Raw genomic sequence first — 16,859 nt, forward strand, 5'->3', positions numbered from 1 at the left:
ATACCAACATTTCTGCCACTATCATCATCACAACTTAGAGAAAAACAAAATCTTGATCCAAATGCTTTATTCTTATATTTTAGCAAACGTGACTCTGCATCTAGGGAATGAGAGTGAGGAAAACCTTTTTTCTGTACCCTCACCTATAGCTGCCCACCCTGAGCTCCACTGGAGATTTTTCTCACCATAAGAATGTTTTATCTAGCTCATTTATTATGGAAATATTTAGGTTCAAGATAGTTTCTACTGGAAGTTAGGAGGTAGCTCAGTGGGTTAAGTGCACGTGGTGCAAAGCGCAAGGACCGGTGTAAGGATCCTGGTTCGAGCCCCAGCTCCCCACCTGCAGGGGCGTTGCTTCACAAGTGGTGAAGCAGGTCTCTAGGCGTCTATCTTTCTCACCCCCTCTCTGTCTTCCCCTCCTCTCTCCATTTCTCTCCGTCCTATCCAACAACAACGACATCAATAACAACAACAATAATAACTACAACAGCAATAAACAAGGGCAAGAAAAGGGAAATATATAAAGATAGTTTCTACTGAGGCTCTCTTTATCCTTACTGACTACAGAAATCTTGCCTTGCACTCATGGTATACTCATATCTAAGTTTTCTGCTGATGTGTCCATAGATGAGTAATACAGACATTCTCTCTTCCCCATACATAGTGACACACATTTATAGATATACTGAGACACAAAGAGACATAGTGTCCTTTTTTAGTCACTCAACTCATGAAAAAATACATAATCACAAACACACACACACACACACCTCTTTCAACACATTAACCATAAAGATATTTTACTTTCATTTTCAACAACAACCATAAAGATATTTTACTTTCATTTTTTCTCATGCTATTTCAGAAGCAGTCAAATGGCCACTGGCAAATAATTTGAGAGGGTATCTGTCTTGGCAGACAGAAGTGGATGTCAAGTGGGTGAGTAGACAAATGACTGGTGGTGGCTGAGTGAAAATGAGTGAGTGGATGACAGAATGGCTGAGTAGGAAGGACAAGTACTCAACCATGGTAGCATTCTAGAATAACATATTTTCCAACCTTTTAGCTTTTGCTATGACTTTCCTTTCAACATTATTTAAGTCCCATATCCCCATTCTCTTTGTCTGACAATCTTCACTTGTTTTAGTTTCTCTCTGTCTCCCTCACCCGTGTGTGTGTGTGTGTGTGTGTGTGTGTGTGTGTGTGTGTGTGTGTGTATGTGTGTGTGTTTTACCTCCCCATAACAAAAAGCTTACTTTAATGCCAGGTAATATTTTATAACAACAAGATTCTGATACTTAAATGTAACTACATTTACGAATTACTTGTAATAATGAATTTGTGGAAATGTAATGACAGAAAGAAAAAAATGTTTGTTTATTCCTTTCAGGAAATTCCTCTATTCCCCCTGGTTTTCATCAGCTATATTTTTGGCAGGCTGTGGGCATGGAAATGTGAAGACATCACTTTCAAAGAGAATTACAATAATCACATGTGATTTATACACAGATGTCACCATAGGGTTAGGTAGTTGGAAAACTTTTTGTAATAAAAATGAATAGGCACATAAAATTAAGGATATGCCATACTTTGCTCACACTGAGGTTCTTGTTTCTTTAAATATTATCAGGAACTCACAGGATATTTTTCAGACTTCTGAAGTATTCCTAATTTCCAAACAGATTTATATCTTATAAGTCTAAAACAAGTTATCGACACGGTTCTACATCCTGCAAATTCATTATATGAAGATTTGATTTACTGGAAATTTTTTACTATAAAATATATGTACCAGACCTTAAGGATAATGGTTAAAAATAAAAACATTGTGTTTGATCTAAAAATAAAAAGTTATAATATATTAAGGATATGATAGGGTATTTCTGGGGGTTTCAACTGAACACTAAAGATCAGGGAAGATTAAGCTTGGGAGATAAATTGGCAGTACAGCATAGAACTTGCATATCTGAGGCCCCAAAGGTCCTAGGTTCAATCCTCGGTGCCACCATAAGCCAAAGCTGAGCAGTGCTCTGTTAAAAACAAACAGATATATCTTTTTTTAAGATTTAATAAAAGTTATTTATTTGTTTCCTTTTGTTGCCCTTGTTGTTTTATTGTAGTTATTACTGTTGTTGTCATTGATGTCGTTATTGTTGGATAGGACAGAGAGAAATGGAGGGAGATAGGGAAGACAGAGAGGGAGAGAGAAAGACAGACACCATAAGACCTGCTTCATCGCCTGTGAAATGACTCCCTTGCAGGTGGGGAGCCAAGGGCTGGAACCTGGATTCTTATGCTGGTCCTTGTGCTTTGTGCCACCTGCGCTTAACCCGAGGCACTACTGCCAGTCTCACAGAGACATCTTTTTTTTTTTAACAGTACTAGGTAGACACTGTTAGATCTCTAATGATAAAAATGCAATAATCAAAAAGAATAGATAAAATTTTTAAGCAGGTCAAGAGAATATCACAAGTGAAAGCCAAAAATCAGGGAAAAAAATGGTATGGCTAGCCCAGGTTGGCAAAGGCAGCACTGATTCAGAATAGTGGAGTAAAAGGAAGATAGATGGGCAGTGTGGGAATTTAGCTGTGCAGGGCTTAGCACATTGACTTGAGGTCTGTCTCCTGTAGTAAACCACTGAAATCTGACCTTTTGTTAGTTTGTTTTTATAAAGCCAGAATTTCTTAATAGAAGAATGTCATTATTTCTCTAAAGGGAGGAGTTCATATAGAAATAAAAATTCTAAACTATGAAACAGCGTTCTAGAAATGCAGCACATGTACATGAAGAGAAATAATAAAGAAAATGCTTATTCGTGTTTAAATTATTTTTATTTAATTGCCACCAGGGTTATCACTGAGGCTTATTGCCTGTATTATTAATCCACCACTCCCACTGCTTCCCCCCACTTTTTCACAGAAACAGAGAGAAATTGAGAAGGAATGGGGGAGATAGGCAGAGAGAGATGTAAAGAGACACCTGAAACACTGTCTTACCACTCACAAAGCTTCCTCCTTGAAGGTGGTGTCTGAGGACTTAAACTCAAATCCTTGGACATCGTAATATGTACACCTTATTGTGCCACAGTCTTACCTCCAAATTAGTTATTCTTATAAACTGTACAATGGTAACTGAGAGAGAAGGCTCAGTGATAGAGTGTCCAACTCACAAGCATGACGATCTAGGTTCAATCCCCAGTACCACACAGGAGCAGCAAAAACTTTTATGGGTGGTGAAATGGTGCTTTGTTCTATCTCTACATTTCTCACTGCCTCTTTCTCCCTCTCCCACTCATAAAACAATGTTGTAGTATGGCTTGACCTGTCAATGCCCATGTTCAGCTGGGAAGCAGTTACAGAAGCCAGACCTTCAACCTTCTGCATCCCACAATGACCTTGGGTCCATACTCCCAGAGGGTTAAAGAATAGGAGAGCTATCAGGGGAGGGGATGGGATAGAGTTCTGGTGGTGGGAATTGAGCAAAGCTGTACCCCTTTTATCCTATGGTTTTGTCAATGTTTCCTTTTTATAAATAAAAATTTAAAAAAAAATTTTTAAAAACCAATGTTCTAAAACAATGGGAAAAAAGTTGTGTGGGAAAGGTGGTTCAATGGTAATGGGCATGCATAAAGGCCTGGGGTCAATTTCCAGCACTTCGTAGTAGTTATGAACACAATAGTTCTGAATTAAATTTAGATTTCCAGAATTAATTGAGTCACTATAACCTTTTGAAGGACATGGAATTTAAGAGGGATAATAAAGTATAGTAAGAATCACAAGTCTTTTAATACATTTTGCGTACATGTTAAGAAGGCAGGATAGTTTCTGGTTATTCTGCTAGAATGTAATGCTAATACTTTTTGTTTGTTTTATATCAAATTGTCGATGGGGCTTGGTGCTAGCACTACAAATACACGGCTCCCAAGAGACATTTTTTCTTTTGTTTTTCTTTCTATTTTATTTGATAGGACACAGAGATGTTGAGAATGGAGGGGGAGGTAGATAGGGAGAGAGAAAAAGAGACATCTGAAGACCTGATTCACTGCTCTTGAAACATCCCCCCTGTAGGCAAGGATCTACGGCTCAAAATAATGTCCTTGCACATCATAATGTTTGCACTCAACCAGGTTTGCCACCACCCAGTTGCTAAAAGTAATTCTTCATTGAGAAAATACATATTAGAGACCATTAATCCAAATCAGAGAAGTCAGTACATAAAAAGGTACTTAAAAATGTCAACAGGGGCTTGCAGCTGGTTCACCTAGTAGAATGCACACACTGTCACAGAGGAGAATCTGTATTTAAACCTTGGGCCCTCATATGGAAGCACCTGCAGGAAGGAAGTTTCACAAGCAGCGAAGTGGTGCTGTGGTGTCTCTCCTTTTTTCTCTGACATTATCCCTCTTTATCTCTGTCTTTCAATCTCTAGAGGAAAAAGCCACTGAGAGCAATGAAAAAAAAGCCACTGAGAGCAATGAAATCTCTAGGGAAAAAAGCCACTGAGAGCAATGAAAAAAAAAAAAGCCACTGAGTGGAAGCACTGAGTCCCAATAATGATCCTAGTGGCAATAAAAAGCCAACTAGGGACTAGATGCTAGCTCACATGGTACAGTATGTACCTTACCAAGCGTGTACCATGGATGGTGCAGCAGTGCTATGATATCTCTCCCTCTCTATTTCTCCTTCCCTATTCTCTCTCTCTCTCTCTCTCTCTCTCTCTCTCTCTCTCTCTCACAAAGAATGATAAAGTTGAACCAGAAGTGGCAGTATTGCACATGTGTGAATTCCTGGGGCTGCAGAAAAAAAGAAAAAGAGAAAGAATGAAAGAAAAACCCTACTGCAAAAACCCAGAACTATATATATATATATATATATATATATATATATATATATATATATATATTAGCTTGCTAGCCAGAAAGTCAAATTCCTAGGACTATATACTCTCCATTTACTTTCTTTTTCTTTCTTTCTTAGACAGATAAAGTAAAGAGACCACATCATCAATGCCTCCTTCAACATGGTGGGAGCCAGGTGTGAACTGGGCTGTATACATGGCAAAGCAGCACACTATCCAAGTGAACTATTTTGCGGGCCCCATGGTATTCATTTTCTCCTCCTCTTGTAGTACTCCCATATAGCACTCTGGGTGTATACTCAAGGCTATCTTCCCTATAGTTTTTATCAGTTACCTTTCTTTATTTTCCTTGAAAATATATCAGATTAAGGTGATAATACTAAAACATTTCTCTAAATAAAATCAACTGAAAGAAGTAAGCATATGTAACACTAAAATCAGACTTCCTCTTTGCTTAATGTGGAGAACTAATATCCTTTCACATTTGGCATCAAACCAAAGTCTCACACACACACACACACACACACACACACACACACACACACACACACACACACACACCACCTCCCTCTCACTCCCCAAAGTCCAAGATGTTCCAGACAACATAACAAACCACAGGGTAGGGAGTGATTCATATGTTTCCACTCCTCATCCAGAAATGAACAAAAAAAAAAACTTTCCACTTAATTTATAATCAGAATTTTCTGCAAACTTAAAAAAAAAGAACATTTCAAAATCTGAAATCTGGCCTTCCCTTCTCAAAAAAAAAATCACTGATTAATTGCAGACTAAAGTATCTTTTAGTAAAATACTTTTGTGCTCCATGCACCCCTGGGGATGAGGGCTATAGCTGCCTGATGCCAAATAGCTCATCAATCACCCTGCCCCCCCCCCTTTTTGTAATGTTTTTGGATGTTTTCAAAAAGCTAGTGCTCTGTAGATACAGGATGATTCTATCCAGTCTTTTGTTATCTCAAAGTACATATGGATACATATTTTTCTGTTTGGAATCTTTCTCAAGGCCACTGCCTTATTATAGTTACAACACCTGCAAATATTTGGCAGAGATTATTCCATCCACTCCACATCCCCCCATTTTCCTGCAACCCTGCCTTCGTCTCTTGCCATTATGAAACTAAGTTTACATAATATGTCCTTCCTTTGATGCTGTTAATTATTTATCTGTGACCCTTGAAATGTGAAGTTGCTGGATCATGAAGTTAAGTTTTAAATCACATTTAACTTAGGGTCTAAAGGTAGAGCTCCAGTGCCAGCTCTCCTACAACTAGTTCTGTGAGGTTGATCAAATCACTTAACCTATCAAAGTTTATACCATTTAAAAATAAAAGGCTTCCAAAGTACAATTGAAGGAGATCAAAATGTACAAACTTCAGTTACAAAAATAAATCACAGGGTTTAAATACACAGCATGGAGACTACAATTAATAACATTGTACCACATAAGGTTGTACACTGCAGGCAGGCAATAGAAATAAAACAATTTTCTAGCTCTGACATTTGCTAATAAGACCACGAGATAGAAGGACCTTTAAAAAAATAGGCACTCAGACTAAATGACACAACAAAACATTGTCCATTGTGCACAGAACTAGGACCTTCCAAGGCAGGGACAATAAACAAGTGCTACAGTCTCTAACCCACAACATATAATACTTACTTGCACAGAATCTAATCCTGAAATAAATGCATGCTACCTTTATTTTAAGTTTTATCTCAAGTTATCCCTGTCTTTGGAGTTTGTCAGTTTCTTTCATTTTGTGAGATCGGATTAGAATTAGTGGCATGTTATGGGTTTGAAGGCAATTTCTATAGAGCAACTACAAACCTTTGCCACTTTAGTGCACTGAAAGTACAAACACACACACTACTGTCCTCCACAAAAATCTCTCAGCTACGTAAGGACTCAGACACCTCCAACCACACCTACACAGAGACACACCCAGCCCTCTCATTGCTCTATGCAGCAGACATATGTAAATCAACAAATATGATAAGTTTAGTATGCCTACACAAGTACTCACAGACTTAAAAGATGTGGAAAGATCAGGACAGAGATATCTAATGTCCTATATGTCACTGACCAAGGAGAATATTGCTTCCTGGAATAGACCACTGGTGTGGAAGGTCATGGTAAGAGGAGAGGTAAGTAAATGCACACAAGTTTTTGCTACAGATGGAACAGATTTTATTGAGAGTTTGCAGGTGGCTAGCTTATTCCTCATGACAATGATTTGGAGTAAACTCATTTGTCAAATAGGAAGAAAAAAAAGAACCTATTTTATTAGGGAACTTGCAGGCTGTAAGTGTGTACAAAGCAACAAAGTTATGTAATCTTATAAGTCACCTTTTTTTATTGCCACCAGTGTTATTGCTCCAGCTTGGTAAGAGTTCTGTGTATGTTGAGCCCCTGGCTCCCCACCTGTAGGGGAGTCACTTCACAAGCAGTGAAACAGGTCTGCAGGTGTCTATCTTTCTCTCCCCCTCTGTCTTCCTCTCTCTCCATTTCTCTCTGTCCTATCCAACAACAGCAATAGCAACAATAGCAATAACACCAAGAACAACATTTTTTTCTGTTTTATTTTATAGGACAGAGAGAAACTGAAAGCTGTGGTGACATAGAGAGGGATAGAGAAAGATAGATATCTGCAGATCTACTTCACAGCTTTTGAAGCATCTCCCCTGCAAGTGGTGAACAGGAGCTGGAACCAGGGTCGTTTTGCTTGGTAACATATGTGCTTCACATGGTGCACCACTGCCTCAGCCCCATAAATCACTAGCAAATCATTAATATATATATACACATATATATTAACTAGTGATATATATATTTACTAGTGATATATATATACAACTTTGTGTATATACCACAATAGTGAGATATATATATATATATATATATATATATATACAACTTTGTTTCCATATATATATATGGAAACAAAGTTGTGTAAGGGATAATTCCCAGATCACTCACCTTGAGTTTCTCAAATCGATCATTCAAGGAAGCGACCTGATGGTCCCGGTGACGCCCCACCAGTTTGCATAAGGCACAGATCAATTGGTCATCTGATACACAGTACATGTTCACTTTCTCATTCTCATGGTCCAGGCAGGTGATTCCTCGAAGGTGTGTATCTGGCATTGGTTCCACCAGGCGGTGGCTGGTGAAAGGCTTCTTGTTGGGGTGTGTGGCCCGCAGGCAACGGTCACAGTAGGAAACCTCACAAGTGATGCATGTTTTCACTGCATCCCGCGGTGGGTCCTGCTCACAAAATTGGCAAGCAATTCGCTCACTAGACATGGCGGTGCTGGGCCTGTAAGTCCTCTCCCGGCGGCTCTCACTTGGGGAATTGGGGCCACTGACGGAAGCCTTCTGGAAGCGGTCAATAATGTTCTGCAGAGTCACATTCCTCTTGAGGCCATCCAGACCCCGGTGGTTCAGCGAGATAACATACCTGCAGGTAGGACACTGGAAAGCAGTAATGGGTTCAATGGATTCACCAGAGCTGCAGCTGGAGACCAAAATGCGATGGGCACAACTGAAGCAGAGGCTATGAGCACAAGGGAGCAGAAGGGGGTCTTCAAACAACTCTAGGCAGATTGGACAGGTCAATTCAGACTCCAGTGTTTCCATCTTTAGTGAAAATAATCCTGCTGAGGCATTAAGAACCACAGAGGCCGGGCTTTCACCTGCAAGGAATACAAAGCGAACGTCATTAAGCATTTCCAAAGGAAAAGTGGATGCAGCATAATTATACACTAACCAATGGAGGTTTTACATGCTGGACTCCCCAGGATGCCAGAGCAATTGGAAAGTGATTTGGGAATTAATCAAAAAGCCTTTTCCTTCAAATTCTGTTTTTGACAAATACCTGCATTTATTTTCCTGTACTGAAAAATAGAACCCAGTGGCCACCTCTGAATCCCGATTTACTGATTAACATTTCTATTCCAGCTCTCAACACCAGCATGGATCATTCTCTATCATATTCTTTTTTAAAAAGATATTTTTAATGAAAGAGAGAGACAGAGAGAGAGACAGAGAGAGACAAAAAGATCAGAGCACTGCTTAGCTCTGGTTTATGGTGGGGCTGGGAATGAACCTGAGACCTCAGAACCTCAGACATGAGAGTCTCTTGCATAACCAATATGCTGTCTCCCCAGCCCTTCTCTATTGATATTTCTAGCTCTGAAGTATGATGACCCCAAGCCCAGAAAAATCCTCAATTTCCATTCTCCAATAGTGTTCTCTATTTTACTTCAAGGTAAAATATAGGGGCTTCCTCCTACTTCACATGTAATGGAAGGAAAACAAAACTGTATTTCAAACAAGCTCTATGATTCCTGAAATTATTCCGTTCTGAATAGTGTGCTTGAAAAAGAAAGAACATTAGAAAGATGTAGTTATCAGTGAAGAAAAATAAGTCCTTCAGAATGTGGACTTGAATTACTTCCTATTATCACACACAGAAATTTCTATTTTATACTATCTCTAATAATCTGAGTCACTGGAGACAAAAGATAACAGTTTTTACTTTCACTTCCCCCCTCACCTTCAGAAAACTCTTCCTTTGATCAAGCTCAATGATAAATGATTTCAACTTACTCAGTAGAAACTACAGTTTTGTCAGTGTTTCCTTTTTATAAATGAAATTAAAAAATTATAAAAACCTGATGATCAATAATGAAAATATATTAATTTCTGCATGACTTCAGTTTGATTTTATTATTAAACATCTGTTGAAGTAACAAAAGCCTGCTATGAAGTTTATCTCCCATGTGCCTTTTCACATACTTCCTAAAGCATAACAAAGTTCAAATCAAGATTGAGATATAAATTAGTAACGAGAAGGAACCAAAAAAATTCACATAACCTTCATTTTATTGGAAACGTTCATTTCAGTGTACATCTGAGAAAGGATTCACCCAAGTGATAAGAAACTGTCTTCTCCCACAGACAAGTCTGAACTGAATGTTTACTTATTGGTATAGTTTTCTTTTCCTAATTAAAAGTGACACACAGAGATATTATATACTAGCTTTAAATATGGAAAATATAATATAGTGACTAAAATGTTTATTCTATTTATATAAGAGAAAAAGGAATCTTATTTTAAAATAACTTGTTGAGAGTCAGGCTGTAGCACAGCGGGTTAAGCGCACATGGCATGAAGTGCAAGGACTGGGTTAAGAATCCCGGTTCCAGTCCCTGGCTCCCCACCTGCAGGGGAGTCGCTTCACAGGCAGTGAAGCAGGTCTGCAGGTGTCTATCTTTCTCTCCCCTTCTCTGTCTTCCTCTCTTCTCTCCATTTCTCTCTATCCTATCTAACAACAACAATGTCAATAACAACAACAATAATAACCACAACAATAAAAAACAAGGGCAGCAAAAGTAAAAATAAATAAATAAATAAAAATTAAAAAATAACTTTTGTTTGTCATCTCACTATCTTTGGAGACCCTCACTGTGGCTTGAGAACTTGTTGCTGTCCTTGATATTTTATTAGATTGTGTCTATCTATAAGTTATCCCTTGAAACACCTCTCACAGATACTTAAATACTGGAGTACAGCTATGCTTTAGGTACAATAGATGTGTCCCTAAAACCTGCTTCTTACTTAAAATTATTTTATATTTATCTTTTCTTTTTCTGATAGAGACAAGAAAGAGGAGAGAGAGAGAGAGAGAGAGAGAGAGAGGGCTATTTCACTGCTCCACTGCTTGTAAAGTTTCCCCCTTGGAGGTGGAAACTGATGACTTGGGGATCTAGCAGTGGCACACCTGGTTAAGCACACATGGTAGAATGCTGAAGGACACACACAAGGACCTGGGTTTGAGCCTCCACTCCCCACCTACAGCAGGGACATTTCTGAGTGGTGAAGCAGGTCTACAGATGTCTATCTTTCTCCTTCTCTATCCCCCGCTCTCTCTGTCTTATAGAAGAAAAGAAAAGAAAAGAAAAGAAAAGAAAAGAAAAGAAAAGAAAAGAAAAGAAAGATGGCCACAAGGAGCAGTGCATTCATAGTGCCGACACCAAGCCCCAATGATAACACTGGTAGAAATAAACAAATAAATTTAAAACAAACTGAGGACTTGAATCCAGGTCCATATGAATGGTAATGTGCACACTCTACCAGGTGCACTACCACTTGCCTCTAAAACTTGTTTCTAAATCAAACCTTTTAAGTACACTAAACTTGTTATTAAACAGAAGCCTATAGGAATTTGGGTTGTGCTACTAAAAACAGTGACTTCACCATTTTCAGCCCATCTCGGATAGAGCTTGAAGAAATCATGTTAAGTGAAATAAGTCAGAAACAGAAAGATGAATATGGGATGATCTCACGCTCAGGCAGAAGTTGAAAAACAAGATCAGAAGAGAAAACACAAGTAGAACCTGAACTGGAATTGGTGTATTGCACCAAAGTAAAAGGCTCTGGTGTGGGTCGGGGTGAGAGTACAGGTCCATAAAGGATGACAGAGGACCTAGTGGGGGTTATATTTTTATGTGGAAAACTGAAAATGTTATGCATGTACAAACTATTGTATTTACTGTCAAAATGTAAAACATTAATCCCCCAATAAAGAATTTTTTAAAAAAGGAATTTGAGTTGTAAAAGTGAAGGGCTGGGGCTGAGTGGTGGCACACCGCATGTGCACTGGTAGCGTGCACATGTCTCAATGCACAAGGACCTGGGTTTGATCCCCTACTCCTCACCTGCTAGGAGAAAAGCTTCAGGAGCAGTGAAGCAGTGCTAAAGGTCTCTCTCTCTCTCTTTATCTCTCTCCCTTCACCTATATCTCCCATCCCTATCAACTTCTCTGTCTCTCCCAATAACTAAATATATATAATATTTTATGAATAAATACATAATTACAAAAATACTAAATAAAAATAATAAACCAACGGGACTACACCAAATTAAAAAGCTCTGCACAGCAAAAGAAACCACCACCCAAACACCAAACAAAGAAACACCTTACAGAATGGGAGAAGATCTTCATATGCCATCCATCAGACAAGAGGCTAATAACCAAAATATATAAAAAGTTCACCAAACTCAGCAACAAGAAATGACCCCACCCAAAAATGGGGAGAGGATATAAACAGAATATTCATCTCAGAAAAGATCCAAAAGGCCAACAAACATATGAAAAAAAGAAGTCCATGCCATTGATTGTCAGAGAAATGCAAATAAAGACAACAATGAGATACCACTTCACTCTGTGAGAATGTCATACATCAAAAAAGGTAGTAGCAACAAATGTTAGAGAGGTTATGGGGACAAAGGAACCCTCCTGCACTGCTAGTGGGAATGTCAATAGTTTCAGCTCCTGTGGAGAGCAGTCTGGAGTACTCTCAGAAAGCTAGAAGAAGACCTTCCCTATGATCTTGCATTTCCTCTCCTGGGGATATATCCTAAGGAACAAAACACACCCATCCAAAAAGATTTGTGTATAGCTATGTTCCTAGTAGCCAAAACCTGGAAGCAACCCAAGTGTCTGACAACAGAAGCGTGGCTGAGCAAGTTGTGGTATATATACACAATGGAATACTACTCAGCTATTAAAATGGTGATTTCACTTTATTCTTCATCTGGGATGGAGCTTGAAGGAATCATGTTAAATGAGATAATTCAGAAAAAGAAGGATGAGTATGGAGTGATCTCACTTACAGATAGAAATTGAAAAATACTACCATGATGGCAACCTGACTTCCCTGGACAAATGACGCCATCAATGTGTCCTGAAACCCCACTACCTCAGAGCGCTAATCCACGAGGGAAAGGTAGAGACAGGCTGGGGTTATGGATCCACCAATTAAGGCACATTTCCAGCAGAGAAGCAATTACAGAAGCCAGACCTCCCACCTTCTGCATCCCATAAAGAACTTTGGCCCATACTCCCAGAAGGATAAAGAATAGGGAATCTTCCAGTGGAGGGGAGGGGATGGGATATGGGACTCTGATGGTGGGAATTGTATGGAATAGTACCCCTCTTACCCCACAATTTTGTCAATCATCATTGAATCACTAATAAAAGATAAATACATCCATAAAAATAAAAGTGAAGGACTTTTTGTAAAACAGTCACTATTGGCTGAGAAAGCTGTGGTATATATACACAATGGAATACTACACAGCTATTAAGAACAAATGAACCCACCTTCTCTGACCCATATTGGACGGAGCTAGAAGAAATCATGTTAAGTGAGCTAAGTCAGAAAGATAAAGATGAGTATGGGATGATCCTACTCATCACCAGAAGCTGAGAAAGAAGAACAGAAAGGGAAACTAAATGAAGGATTTGACTAAATATGGAGTTGGGCACCAAAGTAAAAACCCTAGGGTAAGAGTGAGGGTGGATACTCGGCTTCTTGGGGCAGAAGGACGGTGGGTGGGTGGGATGGGACACAGTCTTTTGGTGGTAGGAATGATGTTTATGTACACTCCTATTAATTTGTAGTCATATAAATCACTAATTAATATGAGAGGAGAAATTTTGATTGTATGTCTCAAACTTTTTAAAGCACAGACTGAGTCTTTTTAATATATAGGCTGTGTCTTTGATATGTTGACTCTCTCAAAAGCCTAGACCAGGGAGAACGGAAGCAAGTGGTGGCACATATACAAATAATGTCAAAGGACATAAATTATGGTGATGTTGGGTATTATACAGCAAATCCTAACAAAGGGATTTTTGAAAGTTAACCAATTACCAAATAATGTGATTATAACAATAACTATCTATTGTCTTCTTGAACCCTAAGACACCAGGAACCTCACATTTCCACTATAGAGTCTGTATTTCCCCCAGTCCTGGAACCTTAGGGCACACTTTCCTGCATGTTTCTCTCATTTCATACTAAATAACATTGCATCCGCCGATCCCACCCTAATCAACGCAACAAGTACCACCTCAATATGCTTCCCTTCAGACTGTGTCCAGAGACTTCAGGTGTGGAATAACAACCCTTCAGCTTTATTACTCAGGTGAGACCCTTCCTTTCATAGTATTCTCTAATTCCATTCTAGAAGGTTCACTTCCTAACAAAGTCCCAAAACCTAGGTATAGACCAGGTCCTGTGAGATAGAGCATATGTTCACACATATCCATAAACTAGGGCAAAATATATATCTGAAAGCAAAAGTAGTGTACAGTCTGCAGTGAGTCAGTATAAAGTTCCTAATGAAATAGTATCTAATTAGACTTAGATACCCTCCTCACCTACTTCCTATTACAGTTCTCTCACTCACTCCAAAGGTAACCTCATCAAAGCAAGGACTGAAAAAGCTGAATAAGGTCAAGAGACTGGCATACTTTAGACCCCTTTGTGGGCCCCCATAGGACCTTGCCCTTAACTTGTATCAACAACGGTAGAGAATGTTCCATCCTCCAAAGGGAGGATGGACAACATACTTTATGCTACACCTGAGGAAGATGGGTTTCTATTGGGGCAACTTGGAATGTTCATACTCATGACCACAGAATGTGAGCTCAGATCTAGAGGGATGCAGAGGTCACATAGATTCCTAATCTGAATATGGGCCCCAGAACAAATCAAATCGATAGGGTTTACAGTCAACAATATCTATACACCTTTCCCATATTTGGAAGCTACTCTCTTCCCTGATCCAGCTTTCTGTCCCTTATCCAGCCATGATATCACCTCCCCAGACAATAACTTGGATCCACCTGTATATCAGATTTCAGGCTCAGAAGAAAAAAAAAAAACTAGTATAGCTACAGGCCCTTTGAAATATAACTAAAATATGCCTACTAGCTATCTACAAAATGGAGGACCCCTCCCAACACTTCATTTGCACTATTCTAGCCTTTAGATCCATGATTGGTCAACAATTTGTTTGGCTTTTTATATTAACTCTCTTTTCAGCCACCAGGTTCCAGATGCTAGCATGATGCCGACCAGACTTCCCTGGACAGACGACCCCACCAATTTGTCCTGGAGCCCCACCCTACTAGGGAAAGAGAGAGACAGGCTGGGAGTATGGATCGACCTGTCAATGCCCACGTTCAGCAGGGAAGCAACTACAGAAGCCAGACCTTCTACCTTCTGCATCTCACAATGTCCTTGGGTCCATACTCCCAGAAGGTTAAAGAATAGGAAAGCTATGAGGGGAGGGGGTGGGATACGGATATCTGGTATTGGCAATTGTGTGGCGTTGTACCCCTCTTATGCTATGGTTTTGTTAATGTCTCCTTTTTTAAATAAATTAAAATTTAAAAAAGTCACTATCAATTTGTTAAGTTCAGACACTTGATTATGCACTTTAAAAAACTAAGACGTGACATTCTTATTTTACAATTTATGTCTGCTTGAAAATTGTTGGCCAATATTTCATAGCTTACAACACCTATCTACACTTGCTTATAGAGATGAAAAAGTAAAGCAATTAAAATGTATATAGATCATGGAATCTCAGAATTGGTTGACAGATTCCAGCTTCTACTCAAGACAGGAATATTGCCATGAATAGATACATCCAATATGCCTGAGGTGCTAAAATTTAACATATGCAAAAATGAGCTTGCTATCCTCCCCTCCCCGAAAAACAACAAGAACATAACAAAAACATCTCTTCCAACTTTCCCTCACCATGTATTACAAATATCACTTCCTTGCCCTAGAAACCTTGGACTTCACTAATTTACATGCTTATCAGTCCAACCACCAGTAGCCTCCAGAACGCTCTATTTCATTTATACATTTGTTTCTCCAGCTAACTCTCCCTACTCCATGAAGGCCTCAATCATATCGTTTTGTTTTTTATCACTACATAGTGCCTCACAGACACTAGGTACTTAGTAACTGTAAAATAGAGGACCTCTAAAATACCAATAAAATTGAAGGAACCTACCTACCATTTGTTGAGCAACTTCTATATTCTGAGTACTATGTTAAGCACTACACATACATTATTTCATTTGATTCTGTCCAGAAGCTTATGAGGAGTTAACTAGTGCTACAACCAATTTCTAGTTAAGATATTGGAGTTCCTCACTGTTAAGTAAGTCAAAACTAGGAACATATGCACCCAGAGTATTGTCATTATTATTTTTCTTCTTCTTCTCCTCCTCCTTCTTCCTCCTCCTCCTCCTCATCCTTTTATCTGCCCCCAGGGTTATTACTGGGGCTTGGTGCCAACACTGAATCCATAACTCCTGGTGACATTTTTTTCCTTTTTAATTTTTATTATATAGGACAGAAAGAAAATGAGAAAGGAGGGGGAGATAGAGACAGGGAGACAAAGATAGACACCTGCAGACATGTTTCACTGCTTGTGAAGCATCCTTCCTGAAAGTGAGGAGAAGCAGCTCAGCCCAGGTTTTTGCGCTTGGGAATATTTGTGCTTAACTGGGTGTGACACAGTTTGGCCCCAAGTAGTGGATCATTCTAATGCCAATGCCTGTGCTCTTTTCCTAGAAACTTTATTTTAATCATCTCGCCTTAGTAACTGAAGTTTATCTTTGTTATTTACAAGAGGACTTCTAAAAGGCCTGTTTCTGCTTCTATTTTAGTCTCTCTGTCCCTCTGAGTACCTCTGAATCAATCTCATTCTGAGTCTCTTCCAGAGCTGTAGCTCCTCTAGGCCCATCTCCACCATGCATTGCATTTTTATTACCTCCTCCAGAACTGTATGCCTACAATTCTCAAATCTCTGTGCTGGCAACTACCAGGAAAAATAAAGCAATGCCTTGGACCAAAATTGACAATTGGTCAGAAGCACTGCTGAAAGCTATGTTTTTGTGCTGAAGCTATGTGTGCTTAACTGCCCAGCCCCCTAAAGCCTATATAAAAATCAAGTACCACAACTCTTCTAAAAAGAATACCATAGGAGGTTGGGCAGTAGCCCAGCAGGTTAAGCGTACATGGAACAAAGCACAAGGACAGGCATAAGGATCCCGGTTCTAGCCCCCGGTTCTAGCCCCCGGTTCCCCACCTGCGGGGGGGGGGGTTG

General features: G+C 39.3%; 1 protein-coding gene across 3 annotated transcripts in view; it reads right to left on the reverse strand.

The window, feature by feature from the left end:
- Positions 1-16,859, reverse strand: part of MID2 (midline 2) — a 160,722-nt gene that overhangs the window by 118,843 nt on the left and 25,020 nt on the right. For all 3 annotated transcript variants that reach the window (XM_060182618.1, XM_060182617.1, XM_060182616.1), the window contains exon 2: positions 7,853-8,568. In XM_060182618.1, the coding sequence (XP_060038601.1) occupies positions 7,853-8,512 (660 nt within the window). In that variant the 5' untranslated portion in view covers positions 8,513-8,568. The remainder of the gene's footprint in view (positions 1-7,852; positions 8,569-16,859) is intronic.

Source organism: Erinaceus europaeus, chromosome X (genome assembly GCF_950295315.1).
Source record: "Erinaceus europaeus chromosome X, mEriEur2.1, whole genome shotgun sequence".
In the NCBI taxonomy this organism is placed as follows: domain Eukaryota; kingdom Metazoa; phylum Chordata; class Mammalia; order Eulipotyphla; family Erinaceidae; genus Erinaceus; species Erinaceus europaeus.